Source organism: Motacilla alba, chromosome 6 (genome assembly GCF_015832195.1).
Source record: "Motacilla alba alba isolate MOTALB_02 chromosome 6, Motacilla_alba_V1.0_pri, whole genome shotgun sequence".
In the NCBI taxonomy this organism is placed as follows: Eukaryota; Metazoa; Chordata; class Aves; order Passeriformes; family Motacillidae; genus Motacilla; species Motacilla alba.
The window spans coordinates 24,175,359-24,197,922 of record NC_052021.1 but is presented as its reverse complement, the minus strand read 5'-3'; the positions used below and the strand labels follow the sequence as shown (position 1 = coordinate 24,197,922).

Here is a 22,564-nt window from a genome sequence, read left to right as displayed (position 1 = left end):
CAGCTGCAGCGTGGTGGGAGCGGGCTCGGCCCTTCACTCGCGGGTTTCCGCCGTGGCCTTGGCCGCTCGGGGAGGGCATTTCGGACCCTTTCTGCGGCGATGGAAGGCCCGGAGCTCCCCTGCCCCGGGCCGCCCCTTCCCCCGGGCTCTCCTCGGGGCCGGGCCGCGGCGTCTCGGCAGGGAGCGGGGCCTCTGCCCGGGCCCGGGGGAGCTCCGGGAGGCACCGGGGCGCCCGGGGGCAGCCGCCCGCCCTCTCCAGCACTGGGGGGCGGTGGCTCCCGTCCCCTCCCGCCCCGTCCCGCCAGAGCCCCCCGCTGCCACCCGGGGGCGGAGCCGCGGGCCCGGCGCGGCCCCTCCCGCCGCCGCCGCCGCCGCCGCAGTGGCCGCGCAGCCCCGGGGCAGCGGGCAGGGAGCGGAGCCGGGCTGGGCTGGGCTGCTGTGAGCGGGGAGACGCCGCCGCCGCTGCCGCGGCAGGGGCGGAGCCGGCACAGGGGCATCCTCCCTTGGCTGTCTCCCGGCCGCCCGCCCGGCATCGCCGCGGCGGGCAGCGCGGCGGAGGGTGCTGCCAGCGCCGGCAGGGAGCGGCGGAGCCCCGCCGGGGTGCGCGAAGATGCTGTCCTACAGCGTGCTGGACGCCAACGTGGTGGACGTGGAGAAGCGGAGGAACCCCTCGAAGCACTACGTGAGTGCCGGCGGGGCGCGGGGGTGCGCACGTGTGCGGGGGGACGGGCCGGGACGGAGCGGTGCCCGGAGCGGTGCCCGCAGCCCTTCCCGGAGCGGTGCCCGGAGCGGTGCCCGCAGCCCTGCCCGGACGGTGCCCGGAGCGGTGCCCGCAGCCGTGCCCGGAGCCGTCCCTCCCTCACTGTGGGCGAGACGCCGGCCCCAGGTGAGGCGCCCGCGGGGCTGCCCGCGGCCTCTGGCTCTGGAGGTGCAGCTATTACTCCTCACCCTCTTTCACCCCGTTTGGTTCTTGGCTCGTTTCAAGGTTACCATTCTGAAGTTTCCTTCTCTTCCTCCTCACCAGTCCCAGGGCAGCGTGGGGCAGGTCTCCCGGATCCCCAGGCTGTCCCCGTCCTGGCCAGGGTGCTCGGTCGGGAGCGGAGCAAGGTTCGGCTGCGGCGGGGTCGGGCGGCCGGCGGTGCTGAGCGCATCTTCGCTCGTTCTCACCCCTAAGTTACATTCAGACCTTTTTTGAGGGGGCAGTCTGTCTGCATGCTTACCAAGGCAGACTCAGCGTTTGAATCTCTTTTATCTCTCTTTCACCTCCTTCCTTTCACACCTTACTGCCAATAGCGCAGCATTAGAGGAGAGTTTTTAACAATTTTCCCAGACTCCTGTGTTAAGCCTGTCATGTGGAGGTGTCTTTGCCTGAAGGAGTTTGCAGCATACAGTCAGTCCTTTTCTCTCTCCACACTAGTAGAGAAGTATCTTTGCTTCTCTCTCTCTCTCACTGTTTCTGGGTTTTAGTTGCACCAAATCCTTTAACTGTTTCTCAAGATACAACATGTATTTTAAAACACAGGAGGTTGGATTTTGTCTATAGAGATGGTAAATCTTCCAGCTTTGGTAAGGAAAAGCCTGAGGGAGTATTGCATCTGGTGTGAAATTGCTCTGAGTATACTGTGTTTCCTGGCATTGTGTGTCTGCCAGATTTCTCCAGAGCTGATCAGCAGCTGAATGGATTGTTGAAAAGATAAGGCCAAAGATTCGACATAAACCTTTATATTAGTGTTGCATATCACTGAGGTTTTTCCTCTGAGGCTTAAACCATAATCCCGTTTAAGGCTAGAGGGCACTATGTTGCTGGGAGATGCAGTCCTGTAAAGCTGAAGCTCTCATCTGCCATGGAATCGAGCATCTTGCGACCAATTAATAAACTGGAAGTTTTAGGTCTTGTATCCTCTCAGGTTGCAGCTGGACCTGAGCGCTCAGTCTGTTATGCACTCACTGCTTCCAGGTGGGAAAGGCTTCTTTGGTTTTTGCAGACTCTGCTGTGGACTGTGGCTGACACAGCTGCAGGGTGTTACCTCACATGAAAGGTGGTGGCAGTTCAGCATCAGAAAAGTAAATCTGCCAAGCACCGAAATACACAAAAGAACTGGTAACAATATCTTCCAGTCTCTTGGATTGCTGAGAGAAATTGACACTGTTCATTTCTTGTTTGCTGGAAAATGACCAGAAAACAAGGATTTAAACCCTGTGTTTACAGGATTTGAAAGAAAATATTTCCTGTGTTTACCTGTAAAACACATCTTTTTCCTTGATGAGCGTTGTCATTGCATGTTAATAAACAGTGACCTGGACTATTCCAAGAAGGTCTCTTCAATGCTTCTAGTGGCAAATTTGTTTCTTTGCCATCACCCTTCTCACTGTACACCTTAACTGATGGGCTCTTCTGTACAATAGTTCCACACCTCTGTGTGCCCAGTTCTTGGCCCAAACCCCACAAACTAAATGGTTTGTTTGGGTGATGAATGGCATGTCTGCTTTTTGTCCCACTTGGTTTCCATCTGTGGCTGTACAGTGTTCAGCACAATGGGGTCACTCTGTCATCTGTCACTGAGTGTGGACCCATGCTTTCAAAGACTTTAATTCCCTGGGTCTGACACATTGGTTGCTGTTACTTTGGTTCTGTGCTCTTTTTTAAACATGAAACAAGTATTTTCTTCTAAGGTTAATATAAGCATCACTTAGGATTTAGCTCTCTCCATTGCCTGTGGATAGTTTGGAAAGTGCAAAGCTTTATGTTCTTTGCTCTCTGTGGCTTTGAAATATCAAAAAGCTTTTCTATCTCCAGCATCTATAAATGTCTTCATGCCAAACCCTCAGGCCATGCAAACGTGCCTTGGCATCAGATTAATGATGTGTTTCTCTGGTGGATGGTGAGCTAAGTATTGCAGGTGTTTTAACATGACTCTCTCCTTTTAATTGTGATATTTCAGGACCATAGTGGAACCTGGAGAGATGAAGGCACACCTTAGGCATTGTGAGCACGTGGAGAGGGCTCAATGTGAGTAGCACATAAGCCCCTGCACTGCTTGGCTTAGCTGCCAGGAGTCATTGCCTGGAGCAGGTGTCTTTCATGACATGAGCACAGCTTTTGTGGCTTTAACTAAAGAAAGTTAAACAAAGAAGACAGCTTTACATCTCCTCTGCTGTGATCCCATGTGTGTGAAACCTCTGGAGAGTTTAATACCTCACTGGAAGTGGAAGAGGGCTCTGCCTGTGGGAATAGATTAAAATCTAGGCTCCAGTGCTACTTGATAGGAACCCAGCCAGCTCTCTGCCCTCTTCTGGGAAATCCTTACTGGGAAAGGAGTCTGCAGTGCTTCCCTCTGCATCCTTCTCAGCAACTGGGTAGCACAACACCACTGGCTGGCTGGGGCCCCTGGCTGGCAGCATGTGAAAAGATAAACAGAAGGTTGGATCAATAACCACATGCCTCTTGTATGGTATATCCCCAACACAAGCTACTGCTGCTCTTAGAGCTTTTGACTTTCCAAATTAATTTCTTATTCCTCCATACTGATGATCTTTTAAAAATTGATTTGCACTTGCTAATACTTTAAAAAATGTTAACTCTCCTTGCTTTCTCCCTTCCCTCTTCTTTTAACAAGAACAATATCAGGAAGGTCAAGTCTGGGTTTGTTGGAAAGACCCCTGATGCAACAGGGGTCACACACTGGCTGAGCAGTGCTGCAGTGAAGCTGGGTGGGTTAGGACAGTGCAGTTAGTGGTTGAAGGTGCCAGTTAATCATTATGAAGAGAAAAGCTGGTAGCAAAATCCAAATTCCTTTTCCGGCCCCTGCTAAGCATTAAATAGTAGAAACCCACTTTTCTCAGTTGATCTGTTTATGGGGTAGCTTCTCTGGCTTTTGGTCTGAAATTGGGGTTGTCTGAACTAAGCATGAAATTATCCCAAACCAGAAGTGCATTCTGTGTTTCAGAGGATCCACTGTTGTTGCTTACCTCCTTCAGCCATCCATCGTGGAGGTTGAAGAGGACACCTCCCCTCCCATCCCTCTGCTCCCAGCTTATCTTCAGGCAGATGGCTTACCCTTTACCCAAATGTCTATCTCCTTTAGCAGCCTTGCAGGGAGCCTCTGCCTACCAGATGTGCTTGATCTAGCTGCCAGGGAGATGAGATTGGGTTTGCGCCTTCACCTGTTCACTGCTTTGCAGGCCCAGGTGATGGCAAACATTCCTTAGAAGCCAGATGAAGAGGATCCACACTCCCTCTCTTACCACTTGCTTTTCTGCTGAGGACTGAGCACTTACTGACGTGCATTATCTCACCAGACATTTATATGCTTGAGGTAATTTCTGCAGTCTCTTAAGTGTGCCTGTGTTATCCCAAGGGCAGGAATGGATACATCAGTAGAGATTTTCTCTTTCAGCACTGCTCTACTCCTCTTGCAATTTGGCTTAGTGTGTTTTTCAACTTTATCTAGCACAGGAGTAAAGTAAAACGCTCTTGGCTTACAAGTGGCTGTTCTGCCTCCTTCCAGTTAGACTGAGGTGCACTGCTGATTTCATCAGTCATCTGAGATGCCTGTGTACTGTCCCAGTTCCTCCCCAGGGTAATTGTTTCCTAATGCCACCTCTGAATGCCTTGAGATCTCTTGTAGGAATGTCCCTGCTGCATGGATATGGTTGCTGACCTCCTCGGGGTACTGGTGTTGCTGACTTTTAAGGGACTGAGTTCTGCTGTGTAGGGTTTCAGCACTGCTCCCAGGAGAACATGAGTGTGCTTATCACAAATGACCTGTTGTAAAATGTCAGCATGCTTTGAAGAAAAATCTTGTACTGCTACGGTCAAGCTCTACTCCTTGTCTCTTGGCTGCTCCTGCTTTTACTGCTCAGACTCGAGCAACTCCGACACAATCAGCCATCTTCATGGCTTTATTCTCTTTGCTGCAAGCTGCTGTTTGTACAGCGGCCAGCACTGATGGCGAGAGTCTGGGCATGGTTTAGTGGCAAGGATCTTTGTTCCTGTGTTAGTATACCCTGGAGAAGGAATTGCTACCCTGGAAGACAGAGCTGAATTCCCCCTGCTTGGCTCATCAAATGAGTTGTCCCACGCAACTTGAGGCTGCTTCAACGCAGTCGGGGAGCCCAGCAGATCAAGGAGCACCCCCAGTTCTTTCTTCCAGCAGAGCTTTGGGCTGGTTACATTCAGCCAAGAGACAGTGGTATCTAAATTCAACAGTTTGCAGAGCAAATGGCTGTCTCCAGCCTTTGGAATAGATTATCTATCAATAGAGAGGCAAGGTAGTTGTCCTGATGTGTGGTGGTCAGGGCAGGATGAAATAATTCAGAGGCCTTATGTCCCAGGCTGCCTGCACTGGCTCCCCTGTGGTTGAGTGTGCTGGGAGGGCAGCTAAATAGAAGTTCAGGGAAAAGCTTTTAGCAAGACCATGAGCTGAGGACAACAGCTTCACAGCCTCCAAGTTCCATTTTAAAATTATGAAGATGCTACTGTTGACTGTCACTGGGGCTTGGTTGCCAGGGAGATGATGTCCTAAGAGACAGCACAAATGCTGTTGGCTGCTGGCAGCTGCAAGTGACCTCTGGCTTCACGAGAGCCCTGCCTGGGGTCAGTGGGTGCCGGAGCCCACTGGTGCAATTCAGCTTGATGGGTTGTAGTCAAAATTACACCAGTCTCACTGCTTTGAGCTAAAAGTGAGAGGAACTGAGACATCAAATCATGGAGAGAGAGGCGTACAGACATCCTAAGGAAGCAATTGTTGGAATAGGAAAGGGAACCCAGACTTCCTGCATCCCAGAGCAACTTGTCTGTTCATCTCACCCACACCCCTAGCCCTTAGAGAGCCAGCTCCAAGGCATTGCCTCCTCCTGTCCCTGCAAGGTAGGATATGTGCTGGTATCTTCACTGGAAACACGAGGCAAGAAGTTAAGTGGTTGACCCAAAGCCACCCGTGAAGTGTGTGTAGCATTTCATGTTATTTTCTTTGGCTTTCAAAGCAGTCTTGCAATTACCTGATAAAAAAATACACAGTCTGAAAAAATACTACTCTCGTATTCAATCATTGTCTTCCTCAAAACCCATTTCCCATTTTATATGGATTAAACAGGAAGAGGGATTCAATGTGACCCTACCTGAGGCAGGAGGTGACGTATGAGCTCTCTAATTTAGTCTTTTGGGAGGAAGCAGCTGGACCTTCTAATGTGAAGTGGTTTTCTTTTTTTTGATCTTCCTTTTTCATGCTGTATCCTCTTAGTCTGTGCCTGCTCACGCAAAGGGAACTGGTCCCCAGAAACCACGGGGAAGAGCAGGATCATGAGGGGGGCTGGCAGCCCCATGTGTTGTGGGACATTGTGAGGCTGAATGCTTTCATGTAGCCAGAGCAGACACCTCGCCTGGAGCGTGCTGTGTAAATATTTCATGGAGAAGGCATGGAGCAGCACAGTAGCATACTGTTTGAAATTGGTGGTGTCTGCTGTTTAATCAGGTAGTGTCAAAGCCAAATACAGTCAAGCTGATGGAAAAAGCCTTCCTAGTAACTTTCCTGGGCTTTGGTTCACACCTCTAGAGAGGCTTTATTGAAACTTTTACTGAGAAGTTTGTAATTACTGAGTTTTTTAATATAGTGCATTTTCCTTTGTCTTTACTTTAAAAGCAAAAATTCAGTCTCCAGGATCTGTTATTCTCTTCTGGGCAGGGACATCATCACATTTGGGGTGTGAGGGGTAAAGCAAAAGGAAACACGGTGATTTTCTTCACCTCAAAGAATTTTAAAGTGGAATATCTTTCAGATTAGTTAGAGCCTTTCCACTTTAGAGCTCTCACTCTTTGCTCCACCTTCGAGATAAATATGCAGTAATAATAATAATAATAATAATAATAATAATAATAATAATAATTTACTCCTTCAAGCTCACATTCACTAAATGTCAGTTATATGATATTCTCATTGTATGTATTTATAAATGTGCGGCAAGGGTTGGAATGCATAAGAGAATTACAAAGCAAGGATGCTTTTGCACTAAAACGTGTGCAGAGAGACCTGAGAGATGGTGTCTGCCCTGGGCTAATGGGGACAGGCGATGACAGCCAGGGACAGGCAGGTGGGAGCAGTGAGACAACCTCAGCCTGAGGTGAGCAGGTGATTGTCTGGGCATAGTGGTAACCCAAGCTACTGTCTGGTCAGCATTTAGGCCTTGTCCCAAAAATGGACACAAGAAAGGATAATAACCTTCAGATTACCCAGGGGTGAAGGTAGAGCAAATACATATTCTATTCATTGCAGTAGTACCCATAAGTGCTTGAGTGCAGTGATGATCTTAATTGGTGCTCTCATGCTTTTTGATTTTGACAAAATTCCTTCTTATTCCTTCTTATTCCTTCTTATTCCTTCTTATTTTTGGAAGAGGAGCTCAATGTGTCGATAGCCAACCAAGTCCTTGGACTGGGAGCATTCTCCTTTTGTGGGCGGAATACACATCCCCAACTTTGTCTCCATCAGAGTATGACAGGTTGCACTGGTTTGCTGGGTGCATTCCTAATTGGTCATAGCAGACACTGACTGCTCTGGGTGTACCATGGCTTCACAACAAAGCTCTAATTCTGTTTTGTTATAATGCAACTTCTTCAGTTTCTTTGAGTTGACTCACTGGATAGAATAAAATATTCCTAGACTCTCAGTGTCCATGAATGCATGTGTGGTCCCACACATAGCGTGTTTGAAACCTGACTGGCAGTAGTAATGTTTTGATATGTCGCTGGCACTGTTTCTCTGACCCATGGGGTGTGTTTTGTTTTTCCTGTAAACCACGCTGGCTAAACGCAGGGATGCTCTGGGCTCTGATGCTCTCAGAGTCAGTAGCATGGGTTTATGGGCTTGATGCAAACTTGTTTACAAGGAAAACACCCCTATCTCTGTTCATGGGGAGAAACATGCCAAATCTCTACTAACCATAGCTGTGTTTAAACACAGGAGCTCCACACTGCCATTCTGTCTCCTTTACGGCTGTCTTCCAAGCTGCCCTAGAAATACTGGAAGCCTGGGTCTCCACTGTCCAGGACATGCCTATAAATGCAAACTTTAACACATGAAGTTCATAAATCACCCAGAGAGGTTTGAACAAACATCCAGTGTGATACACACAGGACACTGTGCAGTGTGGTGGAAGAGCCTTTACCAGTGTGGCCTTTAGGCTCTCTGGATCTCAGTGTGCTCTGCTGCAAAGCCAACAAGATTTATTCACCTTTTATAAAGTGTAGAGATGCAGGTGTGACCTCAGGGCGGACTGCTGGCATCAGTTTTGAAACCTCCAAATTTGGGTCTTCTTCCTCTACGGGCAGGGCTGCCCTGGGAGCAGAGGCTGTGGGATGGCCAAGGTCAGGCTGTTATCCAGAAATGGGAGCGAGGCCGAGCTTCCCTGGAGGTGCTCAGGATGTGAATGGGATGACCTAAGAGCTGCATTCCCCTCTGAGGAAACTCTGAGCCTGTTCCCCATGGGCTTTCCTCCCTGTCTTGGCGTCCAGGGTCTGTGGAAGTATTTGAGGTGAAGCATGGAGTATGGTCTTTCTGGCAGTAGCCCTTGGCAGTGGGCTGCTGGCTGCGCTGGCTGCTCTCTCTGGTGTCTCCACATTACCTGTCAGGAAAGCTCCCTGGCAGAGGTGAAGTCTTCTTTCCAGGCATTCTTGTACCCTCAGGGTTTGATGCAACAGAGAACATCTCAATTACTGCTTTCCTAGCTCTGTGAAGATGAGATTTCTAATTGCTCCCTCAGCATCTTGTGAGATTTACCTACTCTTTGACTAAGGTTATTTATTATTTATACATTAACTCATGCGTGTATTTTTTTGTGCCTAGAATGTTATTCCTGATTTTCCCTTCTCCAGCAGGTGCAAGCCTGCCAGTAAACCCCTCTGACCCCAAGCAAAATGCTTTGAAAATCAGTTTTAAGTGTTTTTTCAATTCCCATGCCCTGCTTTGCTGCTTTGAGCTCAGTATATTCCCTTTGCCTGAAAATTTGATGCTTTGCCACCTGCCTCATCTTGAGCAGCCTGAGCTGAGGGATGGTTTTTCCTGTGCTGGATGGTAGAAGAGGCTCCTGGTCTTCTGCAGAATCAGGGCAGCTGGCACAGCCCCTGCTAATGCCTAAGTGAGAGGTCTGCAGTTTCCCAGAGCTATCATTCCAGCAACTTTCACTGGCATTAAAATCACTTAGAATTTAAAAACAAACAAACAAGGACATGTGAAGTATTTTTCTGGAAGAAAGCCATGGAGAGCAGAATAAGTGCATGTCCCTCCTCCCATCTCCCAGACATGTCACAGGAAGACAGTTCAGCATTTTCCTCAGTGGGATTAAAACAGGCTCTGGAGGTGGCTTCTGGGATGGGACAGAGGAAAGCCAGCAACAGGAAGGAAGCTCTGTGTGTGTTTTATAAATATGTCTGTATCAGGTGAAACTGTCTAGAAACCCTGAAGCAGCACTGATGGTAATATGGCTTTTGATTAACCAAAAGGCTGCTTATTTTCATTAATAACAAGATATTGTTAGAGAAGAGTAAAAAGTGACTGGTTCTAGAGGAACATCCATGCTGGTTTTCCATGCACCAGAAGGTAGCAATCCTGTACCTTATGCATTTTACAAGCCTTGGATGTCCTTAACAAGTTCTTTTGCCCCCCCCCCCCCCCCCCCCCCCCCCCCAATTCAGCTAACTTTTCTCTAACCTTTCAGCAAAAAGTGTTTTATAAAGACAACCCAGGATGTTTTACTCAAGAGAAATCTAGCAGTAGCCACCTCTGGAATACTCTCACTTGAAGCATATGGAGGAGTGTTTTGGCTGTTATTATTCAAGAAGAAATTTTCAGTTTAAACTTTTGCTGCTGTCTTTGTGATTGTAGCAGCCTGTGTCAAAACTCTGGACTGTTTTGAAGAAGCAGCTTTCCACCTGTTTCTGAGCTGGGCAGCTGTAGCTTGCATTTCATCATTTAATACAGACATCCCCAGTATAAATAGTTCCATTTAAACTAAAAATATTGTCAGTGAATTTTCCATGGGTAACAACCCTTGGAGACTGCAGGCGTGGTCTGTGCAGCAGGGTCTGTCTGTCTGTCCTTAAACCTCCCTCTGGCTGTAGGACCAGTGCAAAGGCAGTTTGCCGGTGGCACTGGAGGGTGACAGTGCACAGGTGTGTGAGGCACTGCTGTCTCGGTGGGATCTCCTGTTTTGAAATAACTGGGGCTGTGGCACGAGGAGCAGGGTCTGAGGGACTCACAGCTGGGGATGGGAGCAAGGCACTGCCGCTCAGCCCCTTGGCCTCCCTGGTGGTGGTGTTGGTGAAACTGCTTGGCTGTGATGGTGCTGGGTTTTCTACCACCCCCTGAGCTGTAAGACTGTTCATCCGCATGCCCTGGTGTTGGCCAGAATGACCACCGGGGTTGTTGTTCTACAGAAATCTTCTCTTGGTGCGTTGAGTGAGTGTGCAAGCGTTTGGTAGGAATTGGGGTTTGATGTGAGATCTTTGTGTGTACACACATGTGCTTTGCTTCATTTTGACTTCTGTATTGCTCTGCACTGGAGCAACAGGAGGGCATGGTCAAAGAAATGAGGTGGAAAGGAGAGGTTTGCAATTGGTTCCATTAGAGCTGATGTCACAGTCCTAGCCAGACCTTAAGAATATTCTTTTATTCTTCCAATTTTTTCCCTTCCCTCTGGCAAGCTCTAACACTGCCCACAGCACGGGGTTATTTCCCATTATCTTAATTCTGGAGTTTTAGGTGCTCTGCCAAATGCAGTAGTGCTGGACTGAAGAGCATCTTATGAGCAATCACCAGATCCTTCCTCTGGGATTTGAGGGTCTGTGGAAGACTGAGAGCATAGCCCTGATGTTTTTACCACTCCTGAGGAAAGGTTACCCTGTGTGCCAAGGGCTTTGTGGAGCTCTGCCCATCATGTTATCCCTGCAGTGATCTGAGCCATCAGGGCCCTGATTCATCTGATAAGAGTGAGATTGTTCTCTACCAGGCACTGGCATTTATGGGGTTCCAGGTATCCTTTGTTGGGCTCTTGTGTGGAGCTAAAACTGCTTGGCTGTTGTCTTACAGTGTGTGAGAGGCGTTGGCTGGGTTATGATAAAGACTTTGATTCAGATAAGGGTGAGGCTGCAACTGGCCATGTGATTTGGTTCACAGGTGACTTGCAACGACCCTAAGGAGTCAAATGAAGAAATAATGTCCACTGTTTTTATTTGTGTAAAGAGAGATACTTTATTCAGTACTAGCAAAGCCCTGACAGTCAAATGTGTGTTTTATCTGCTGGCAGCCCGTCCTGCCTGGCCCTTCATCAACCTTCTGCATCTGGGCAACGTGAGCTGTAGCAATCTCAGTCAAACTTCTATTGCCAAAAGGCCAAGATGTTCCCTACTGTGCGTTGTGGCAGAAAGGGTTAAACAGAAGGGCAGTAAATGCTGAGATGACATGGGAACGCTCTTCAGCTGACGTCCTTGTGACCCTCTTGGTGACATCAAACTCCTGGACCATTTCCAGTGGAGTTTGGCCTTGCCCCAGTGACAATAGATGTTAATCTGTTGGCTTGTCAAAAAACGTGTTAGTGGTTTTTTACAGATCCATTTCCAACCCTCAGATTTCCCTGCTAGTAAACACAGCATTATGTCATTGTTTTACCCGGAGCCAAGCACCAAAGCCAACTTTGCAATGCTCTCATCAGCAAGTGTCCATTCACTTTGGGGCTTTATCTGAGTTCCCAGGCTTTTTTCCCACTGTTGCCCATGTTCTGGTCTCTGTGTCCATCAAACACCTCTGATGGTTTATGGGAAATGTGTGGGGATCTGCAGTTGTGGGTAGCACTTTCCAGTGCATTTGTATCAGATGAGGCTCCTGTACCTGCTGGTTAGCCAAGACAAACTCTTGGATTCTACATGTGAAACAAGGTGAAGGGTTTTGCAGCCCAGCCTTGCTTCTAGTTGATAAAATAATAGCCAAGTCATAGTCACAGGTGAGGCCCTGCCCATGCTAGAGCCTGTTTGTTTCAAAACACAATAGCTGAGTTCCTACTAAAAAGAGTGGTTGTCAAGTTGCTAACATTATAAATTAACTTCCATATCTTTCAGAAACAACACCACAGATCAAATGAAGCCATTTATGATATTCTTGTAACTCTTGTTCCTTGGTTTGCTTCTAGATTTATTTCCAGCTGTTTCTGTGAAGGATATGGAAGAAAATATTTGTAAAGTTACCTTTAGAGGTCAGGATCTAATCTGATTAAAACAGACAAGCCTCCCATCCATATTTCTGCTTGGTCTTTCTGGGGCTGGGATCACTCCAATTTTTCTCATACCAAACCTGTCTGAAATAATATCCCACATCAGCTGAAGTATTATAGAAGCAGAGGAAAGAGGAGAGAGAGTTGCTCATCTGAATGCAGAGCATGAATTTTTCTGATACAGGCACAGGTAAATGATGAACAGGTTCAGACTCTTGACAATAGTGAGGAATTACAGCATTCTCGGGTATGAGGTGGAATACAATTAAATTTTATTTATGTGATTGGGTTTTTAACACTTTGTTGACAAGTGATACTAAGACTGAAAGGACAAGTGGTTCAAACAAGGAACAAATTGACAAATTTTTGGACTAAAGACTGCTATTAAACATAGCAGTCAAGTCATGTGTTTGGGTCAGAAAGTCTGTTCCCTGCTAGCTGCTTAAGACTAAGCACACTGAGTTCTCTGTGCTGCTGTTAAGCAGTTACCATCTAAGTTTATTAAAAACATAATGCTGAGCTTAGGTACAGCTTCATTCTGGCCCAGCCAGTATTTTGTGCTGCCTTCCCAGATGTCCCTTAGGTGTATGGCAGTAGCTCATGCTGTTGAGCCTTGCTCTATGTTGTTCACAGCAGTGAGAGCTGTTGAGTCTTGACCAGATGAAGTCACGAAGCACAGCCCATGCTGTGAGGAAGTGACCCTCTCATCATCACTTCCAGCTCCCTCTTCTGCTCCATGCACTTCTTTCTGCATCCCACCACATGTTTATGGGCTTGGGTTGCACATCTGGGCTTGGCAGATCACTTTCTGTTTCCCAGCCTTGGGTCAAGTGGCAGTTTATTTTGTTAGAGATACCGTGTCTGGTATTACAATTAATATAGATTCAGGGTTTGTACTTACCTAATGCCTTTCATCCAAGGGTCCCCCAACACTCTTTACATCAGCATCTCTTTGCAAGGTGGGCAGATCAGACAGGGAGAGCCTTGTGTTTGCAGCAGTGTGTCTCCTGCAGAAATGCCTTCTCAGAGCTGTCGTAAGACAGGTGGATAATATGGGCTGATGGAAAAAAGTGTGTCTTTTATGGCTGAAACTACTGAGCGGGTCACGGAACTGTAGAGCACAGACCTGGGACAGATCTAGGCCATTAATGCTGTACAAGGATATTGCATTCCCACATCAGAACCTTCAGGGTTGGGTTAGCTTGAGTGGAAGCTTCAAATTTCTTCTGATGGTTAATAACTTCCAGTGCAGACCTTTTATTATTCACAAGCATCCTGTTCTCACACCAGTTCTGTCCTTTTGCATAAACAGGTCTCTTCACTCTGTTTGATTCGACCTTCTGTCTCTCTACTCTCCACTACTTTCCACAGAATATTCATGTTCCTTCTTAGCCTTCACTCTGCCAAGCTGCTCTGGCCTCCACCCTCAAAGGTAGAGAGCAAACAGCTTTTCCTGCCTCTCACTTCTTGCAGTCACTGCAGACTGAATACAGGTGAGCTGTTCAGCCCAGGCAGTGGCAACAGTTCAGTGGGGGCAACGGAGGGTGTGGTGGGTTATTTGCACTGCTGGGCACTGCCTTGCTCTTGCTGGCAGGGGCCAGATGCAGATGCCAAGAGTAAGTTTGGCCTTGACGGGTGGTTTTTCAGATGTAGCCAGGTGTGATTTGGAGTTGATGCGCTCCTCGCTCTGCCCCGTCCCTGAGCTGTGTGCTGTGTCAACATGAGGGAGGATGCCTGCAACTTTGGTTCTGTCACAGTTTCATTTTCCTCCCTTCAGGGAGTTTCAGACCTAGTCCTAAATCCTTGCAAGTGACACTGCACTTAGAAAAGCAGAGGACAGAAAATGTGGCTGATTATGTTCACACGTTAGCTTTAATGAAGGTAATTTTAAGCAAGTGGTGTCTATTTAATGTTCTGATAGCACTGATAAACTGGTTTTCAGCAGGTCTTGGGAATAGAGTGGGAGAGAAGGGCATGGTCTTAGGGGGCAGCAGGTTGCCTGATGACACTCTTGGCAGGGTTGCTGGAGCACTTGGGTGAATCCCCCTGTCACTTGGACAAGCTCTGCATGTGCTGCTTGGGTGAGAGGTGGCCTGTGGTTTCTGTCTGAGCTTCAACAACAGTAAATAATTCCAGATTGACACTGTGGAAGCGTGCTGTTTTTGTGGAAGGAGGACAAGAGGGGAGCCAAACATAACACGAGTTTCTCAGTGCTTGGGGAGGGGAGCCAGGGTCACATTTGGAGCTTGTAGTGTTGGCAGACACAGAAGTGATGTGCCACATCTTATGTGTATCAGCAGAGACAGCTGGGGTGATTATCAGCAAGCTCCTTTGTAGGCTGGTTTGTGATGCTGATGAACCAAAAATGATGCTGGGATGTTTCAGACAAACACACTCTCTTTTCATCTTCCATATCTGCTATTTGTTAATATTTTTGGCATTTGTCTCTGGGGTAAGGACAAGGCCATAGCAAACCCTGGGATTTCTGTCCTTGTGAGTCTTAGTTGTGAGGTTACAGACCTACTGCCATTAAATTTAGTGTCACTTGAAGCTGTCCTGTTCACAAAGTTGGGTGCTGACTCTGTTCCAAAGGGCTGAGCTCCTTGTCCAAAGCTGTCCTTGACCCTGGCTGTTTGGCCAGCTATCCTGCTGGCTGGTGTCTCTCCATCCCCCTGTGCTGGGGAACGTTCCCAGGACCTGACATGACGATTGCTCACTGTCCTCTCTGGCACGCTCAGTGCCTGTTTTTTTAACAAATCAGCCCTATGAGATGTGTCAGTGAACTAAGGAGGCTTTAGGATGGCTGCAGCCTATTTCATCAAAGCAGCCTGAGACTCACTTGCCCTTTAGATGTTGAACTCTGTCGTAGAGGCTGTTTTCTTTGGGAGACCCCAGAGGGGAACACGGTCCCTTATGTTTTAAGGCAGTTTTCACACTGAGCTTTGTGGTCTGTTTCAGAAATGCTGGTAGAAGTAACATAGGCTTTCTTGGACATAAATTCACAGTTCAGTGGAGGAAAAATGTGCAGAGACCACTTGTTAAAATGATAGCTGGTATCTTTGTGCTTTTCCACAAACATCAGTGAAACTTCAGAGGCACTTAGGAGCCCGTGCTTACTGTGACAGTGTCACCAATAGGTAGCAGCGTGGGGGATCATGAGGGAAGCTCTTGCAGCTCTTTAATGTAATTTGCTGAAGGCAAAACCAGAAGGCTATAAGCCATCTTTCTGCATTGAGGGGAGCATTTGAGCTGGGATAATGATGATTGTTTGTTGTTAAGTTTCTGTCAAAAGGGTTTATGTGTAGAGAGACTGAAAATGGGTGGTGGGGAGGAACCATGGCTGGTGAGAGTGCAGTGATGCTTTGTGCTTCCAGCTAACTGCTTCTCCAAGGCTTGTGAAACACTCATACACCCCTGGTGAAACCCATGCAGTCCTGCATGGAAATGGTGTGGATCTAGTGGTGTTTTTTATTCCTGCAAAGTGGGAGATCTGGCACAACTTGCCTATTGTCACTGAGCAGATCTTAGGAAAGAGCGGCCCCAAGAGAATGGATTTGGGATTTGTTTGGGGGTTTGTAGGCCTGCCTGAAACTTTTCTCAGGAGATGGTGAGTACCTGTGTGTCAGAAACTGCACTATTTCTGGAAGTTTTTGAGCTGCCCATGCCAGCATCCCTTCAGCTGGTCCTGGCAAGTATCAGGTGTGGCTCTGGTTTTCCACTGCTGCTCTGGCTGCTTGAATATGTTCTGGGACAAGAAAAAGGATTGTCCTTAGTAGTGTCTTTGGTGATTGCTGAACACATCAAGGAGCTCTTTGTGTTAGCTGCTGGCCTGAGGAACTGGGGTCAGCACTCTGCACTGACCAGGGAGGCAAAAAAGCATCTCCTGGGCAGTTGCATGGTTGGGACCCTTGAGTGTGGAATGAGCCATTTTGTGTCAGGTGCAGCTGCAATCACCTAACAGCAGATGCCTGGCTCCCTCTCAGCTTCCCCAGAGATGTGGTGAAGGCACAGGAACAAATTGTAAAGCAGGAAGGTGGGACACTGTTAATGATAACATGCTTGAGATACTGGGCCCATTTCCTGAGGTTGTATTGCCTCATGGGCAGATGGGGATTAGCAGGAGCTGGGCTGGAGGGATTGCCAGCAGCTGTCACTCACCTTAGATAAAGGGAGGCTAACACTTAGCAGTGCTACTCCGGCTATGAAATGCTTACTAGACTTTTTGTTGCCCTAATGCATAAAGATTATACAAGGGGCATTAAAATTAAGAACATTTATTGCAAAACTCTGTCCTCTGAAGTTTTTTCTCTGATGTGAGTTTTCAAAAATTGGTTAGTTCTCTTTCTCTGCCGCATCTGAATTCCTCCTTGTGTCCATGGAGGTTTGCTGGGCAGAGGAGTTGAGGTGCCTCATGCTTGAGCAGTGAACTATAATAATGATTTTGACTCCACATGCTCAAAACTGATCTTGCAAAGAGATGCTGTTGCCAAAATTGCAGGGGCAGGATTTGGTCTCCCTTTGATCTCCGTTTAAATCTCATGGGCCATTTACTTCAACTTAATAAGTAACAGTGCATGAGTAGTGGGGTGCTCACCCTGCCTCAAACTCGGTCTCCTCAAATACATGGCAGAGCAAACTTGCTTTCTTTGTAGATAAACTGAGTCAAATGGTCTTGCAGTGCAGGTCAAGGTTTAGGCAAAGATGCCATGAATTCACTAATGCCTGTAATAAGGTAAACCATAGCACTTTGGCAATGTGTGTGATCAATGTTGCATGGTTTAGTGAGTCAGCTGAAGTGGCTTCAGGGATTGGGAGGTTTTGGTTGTGTCTCTTCAGTGTGGTTTGATGTTTGCTCAATATGAAATTATTCATCTGGTGAATTAAGGGTGAATCAAAGGCCTCTTTTGCAACTCCCACTGCTTCACTGTTTTTTGTGGTGGGGAGATCTTTTCATTTCTCTCCTGGTTTAATAGATCTTTGTGAAGTAACATGCTAATGATGATTCTGGCCATGGAGTGCTATGGATTTGCCAGCAGGAAAGTCTGTTATCACAACATGAGATGCCTCCCTCTCTCAAATTACGTCTTCTAATTTGATTTATTTTGAGTGCCTTCATATTTCTACAATCTGTGGTTTTATTATCCTGTGTTAGTTGCTGTTGTCTTAGACTGTAAGAGTTTTCCTTCATGCTGTCAGGAGGAGAAACAGGATATAAAAACTATTATCATTACTATTGCTGAAAATAGGCCAAATTGCAAACATACTGAGTGTCTTTCAATCTTGTTTAGAGGTATAGTAATATTTCTTAGGATGCTCCAAAACTCCTCTGGTGACCTATATTTTCAACCCACTAGAAATGTGATTTCTTAATAAATATGAATGTTTAAATCAGGATTCAGCTGCATGCTTAGCATTCCCTAGGTAGCACAAACCCCTGGTGCTAGAAATTACTTGGTCTGTCCTGTGCTGGGGGAGAGTTGTACGTGTAGGGGCAAGAAACTGAAGTTGCTGCAGCAGCTGTTCCTGACATTTGTGCAGAATGCACTGGCTCAGTTTTTCGTGGGCTCTCAGCTGGCCTTGCAGCCATGGGGGCTTCTTGGGCACATCCCAGCTCCTGGGAGGCTCATCTGTCAGGGGACAGCTCCGAGACAGGGAGTAGCCCCTTACTGGCTCTGTGAATGTAGGGGGCTGCCCCAGCAACAAAAATCAATCTATTTTTATTTTTGGAAACTGACTGGGTAGAGTTCTGCTCTGTGCAGGGCTAAATTAGAGAATGAAGCTGTAGCTGAGGGGTGTGTGTATCTCTTTGCTCCTGTCTGCCCACCATTCCTCTAAGGGCAGGATGAGTGTGGTCACCCCCAGGCAGGGCCTTCCCCTGCCTCTCACTGGCTTGGCTGGCATTGATGCTGATCCCTGCCTTTCTCCACTCTTGGGACCTCACTGGAAAAAGGCCAAGTAGAGCATGGGAGGCCTCTGTCACCTGGTCAGGAATCTGGGCTGGCTTTTGGCCTGCCCTCACACTGAGTCTGCCTCTGCAGCACTCTAACGTGGAATATAAGGCTCTTTTGAATTGAAAGTGAGCAGCTTTTGGAAGCTGCTCTGCAGTGGGGCAAATACAAGGAGAGGGGTGTTTGGGATGGTGTTTGTGTCCCTGTTCTTTCCCATGTGCTGGTGGTATGAGTGGTTTCAGGTTGTTACCGTGTGTCTGGGCACATGGTGTACATCCTCTTTTCTAGTACCCCATGCAGCTCCCACCAGAGGAACACATGGGTCTGGGTCCCAGAGCCAGTCAGGCTCCTGCTGTGCAGGGTGACAGAGATCCCCGATCCTCTTCCCTGCAACCTCTTTGTCTTGGTGCTTCCCTGAGACTGTGGTTAGCCAATTCAGGGAGCCAAAAGAGTCCCAAATTATTTCCTTTTTTGGGAGAGTAGCTCTGATGTCGGTTGGAAGGCAGGAGCTGTGGTCAGGGATGTTATCCTGTGCTGGGGTAAAGTGTCATCTCTTCCAGCTACTCCCAACCACAGGTCACATCCACCTCCCAGACCAGTGGGGATTAACTAGAGCCCATTTCCTGTAGGGTTTTCCTCTTCTGTACTTTCAAGGGGTGGCACACCTGGTCCTTCTGGCAGATGTGTGGCGGTGCTAACCACAGGAGGGAAGGGGCAGCACCAGGCCATGGTGAGCAGTGACCAGCTGCCTCCCACATCTGCCCAGCTGCAGCTCAAAGCAGATCTGACCCCCTCAACTGGGCAGTGGTTGTGCTCTGACTCACCAGTCTGTGACACACACGATGTTCAAAGTGCTTTTGCACATAGGAAGTAGTTTAACCATAGCTTTGCTCACTGTTTCAGCAAATTTGACCAGAGTCTGCATTGTTAAGTGTAAATGTCACACACACAAACATAAAAACATCTGGTTTCAAGTGAAAAGAGTGAGGAAATGGGTGTTGTGCTTAAAGTCAAGTCTGCATCCTGAAGTCACTCCTCCACAGCCAGGTTTTGTTTAGATAGATTCAGTGTAACCTGTAATATCAAGACTTAGATTGCACATACAGAATTAGAGCAAGGGCTGAGTTTTTGCCATAACCCTGACCTTTCTGCCCAGGTCATAAGCATTTTGGAGACCTTTTTCCTGTCTCTGAACATCTTTATAGTGAGTTCTCCTGCATGCTTCACTACCTCTTAGTCTGGTGTGCAGCCTGTTGGGGATATCCCTGCTGATTTCAGATTCCAATTTACAGTTAGGATAAATTGAATCTCAGCCCATTTATTAAGGAAAGACCTTCTAACTGCAGGCAGCTGCAGAAAGCTGCTGTCCCAGCCCTCATGGCCAGCTGCCTCTCAAGGAATTCAGTGCCATGTACGTGTAGCTGGGTCATCCTCCAGCTTTTCCTGTTACTGTAGCACTGTGTGAAGGAACATGCAAATATATTTGCTATAGATCGCTGCAACTCTCACAGAACTCCATCCTGTTCTTGGCAGCTTTCAAAACTCTGTGCTTCCTCCAGATTTTTGGCCCTCTCTGGTGTCTGTGGGAAGTGGGAGAGAGTTTTTGATTATGTATTCTCTGCAACAGTGGATATGCTGTCACACTGTGTGAAGGATTAATGTCATTTTCATATGGCCTAGAAATTTTAACTTTGAAAACTAAAATGAGAAACAAGTAAACTTCCTTTTCATGCCTTTAGGACAAGAAAGTTTTAGGTGCTTGCATCTTTCTTATTAGAAACCATTTGATATCACTTTAAAGGATGCTGGACACGTACACCGATTATGTATTTATCATTTGATAGAAGCCCTTGCACTGCCCTGCAGGCCTTTTAAACTCAGCATTAGTTTGAAAACACAGTATATGAAGTCCTATCAGTGCAGCCTATCAGGATAACTAAATATTATGCATGGAGCAAAATATTTCCCTTTCATTATGAAAATAAGTGTTCTCTGCAGTGTTATGCTTCAAGCATGTTGTTCAAAAGATGTGATCAAGACATCAAAGAGAGGAAAATGATTAAGATAGCAGGAACTGAACCAGCTGCCTTTCCTTTGGTAATTAACAGACCATCTCATGCATTGCCCTGCTGAAATTGCAAACTTTCTTTTTTCCCCCTGAGAGCTGTGTTCTGAAGTAGGAGTCATTTTACTGCTTTTAAAATGAACTGTTTAATTTTATGCTCAGAATAAGAATTAGCAAGAGGTAAGAGTCAGTTTCAGCACTGTTATAACCTGGCTCTTTAGTCATCAGAACAATTGCAAGGGTCAGTACTGTTTTCTCCTCTGTTTTAGATGGGAGGATGGGACAAGATCTCACCTGCAGTCCCCACACGCTCCCTGCTTAGGAGAGCTGAGCTGCCAGAGGTGCTGACCCATCCTGTGGTGGTTCTCAGTGCCTGCCTGGGAGCCCCTTCTTTATAGCTTGCCTTCTGCACTGTACCCGCTACAAACACCATAGATGTGGTCCAAGAGGCAAGAAAAGAAAGTAAGTGCAAGTCCTGCAAGGACAGTAACTCAGTGCATCCCTCAGGTTTGGAGGTCTCTGCCTTGGCACATTTTTGGGGTGACCTCAAGCAGCTTTTTGGACTCTCACATTTCACTTTGTGAACGCTAAGTGTTAAAAATCATAGCAAACATGACAAAGAACAATCTGCTTTCAATTTTTTTTACTCTTTTTTTGTTCTCCCTCCTCTTTTTCTTATAAAGAAAGCAGGTCTGTGCCATTACAGGACCTTGTTCAGGAGTGCTGGAGCTGCCTGTAGCCCTTGGTTTGTGTAGCTGGGACAGCACAGAGCTTTGTGTAGCTACCCAACACAGTAAGGGTGATAACTTAACTTCTCATCCTGGATGTTTGGGTTTGCACTGCAGTATCTACCCTGCCCCTTCAAAGCCATCTGGGATCTGCCTGTCTGTCTCTGAGTGTCAGGGCTGTCTGTCCCCATGCCATGTCACTAAGGTATTACAGTCCTCCTTTCTCCAAGATACACAAACTGCTCCACAGAACCAGAACTCTGTGTTCAAAGCCTGCAGTTGGGCCAGCAGGCCAAAACATGTTGGCTTTTCCAGAATTTGGTCTGCTATGGGCACATGAAACTGGTTCAAAACCAATGTCTTTGGTTTGTTAATGTCCCCTGTTAAGAGAGGAGCAGCACCATCTCCTTCAGGCAGCAAGGAGAACAACGTGAGGATGGGGTTTCATGGAAGGGCTCATCTGCTTTGAAATTTCAGCCCCTTGAAGTGAGGGATATTTGAATTGCAGTTTCAGAGAGAGGAGTTTCTCAAGGGAAAAAGCTGTGGTGAAACATCCCTCACAGCAACTCAAGTATCAGGAAACACGGCTTCTGTCCTCACCCTCGCTGCACACTGCTGCTGGCAAATCAATCATCATCTGAGGATTTTCTCCCCCCTTTTTTCCCCTGTCTTATTAAGGTAATTCTGAAACTTTGATTTTAATGAAGGCCATGGTGGCCACTGGTGTTTTTTAGCTTGATGGAAGCTATTGTTTTTTCCTTGTCTTTTCCCTACTTCAGTTTTGGGGGATATAGGGGCATTTTTCCATCTCTGTCAAAGTTTTCAGCTTAGCAAATGCCAGGTGCCTCTATAGGATGGTACAAGTGATCTGTGCAGTCACAAGGAGAGACAGTGCTTGCAAGTTTAGTTCTGTTCCCTGCCCAGCTGTCCTTGACTGGGGATGTGACAGCAGTGACACCGGGGTTCTGGAGCCTTGTGATTTATTAGATATGAAGTATATTTAAAGTATATTCTGGGGTAAGGCTACACCTCCTTTCTGGAGTGTGGTCAGGCCTGTGTTCTTCCTGCTGATACCAGTTTCAGATAAGGAAGAAGGTCAAAAAATCTTGGTGGTTTTTGTTTTTAATTGCTTCATCAGACAAGTTGTAGCTGTAAACAAGGAAATTATTGCATATGCTGTTTGTGGCAGGTTGTTGATTTATTCCTGGAAAAAAAGCTCCTCTTGGCATTTTCTTCCCCAGAATTGCTCTCTGCTTTTGTGCAAAGGCGTGATACAGCCCCATCACCTCTCACAGAGACACACTGCATCAGAAGAGGCGTGTTATTGTGGGATGTTCTTTGAGTCTGGCCCCAGCCAAGCCTTGCAGGTCAGACAGTGTCAGGAAGGAGGGAAGACAATGCCATTAACTCTTTAAAAATCTGATGAAGGGGGCTGATAGATCAAAAGAAAAATTTGAGTGGGAGCTGAGACTGCTTGGGGGAGGTAGAAATTCTTCTTTAATCAAAATTACAGCTTGCCCGGGGCAGTCTGGAAGTGATGTTTGGTGCCATCTCGCTGTGTTTTT

At 47.2% G+C, this 22,564-nt stretch overlaps 1 protein-coding gene across 4 annotated transcripts in view; it reads left to right on the top strand.

Moving 5' to 3' along the window:
• The first annotated feature begins 386 nt into the window (after positions 1–386).
• SH3PXD2A (SH3 and PX domains 2A) overlaps positions 387–22,564 on the top strand; it is a 248,561-nt gene continuing 226,383 nt past the window's right edge. For all 4 annotated transcript variants that reach the window (XM_038141673.1, XM_038141674.1, XM_038141672.1 and 1 more), the window contains exon 1: positions 387–682. In XM_038141673.1, the coding sequence (XP_037997601.1) occupies positions 611–682 (72 nt within the window). In that variant the 5' untranslated portion in view covers positions 387–610. The remainder of the gene's footprint in view (positions 683–22,564) is intronic.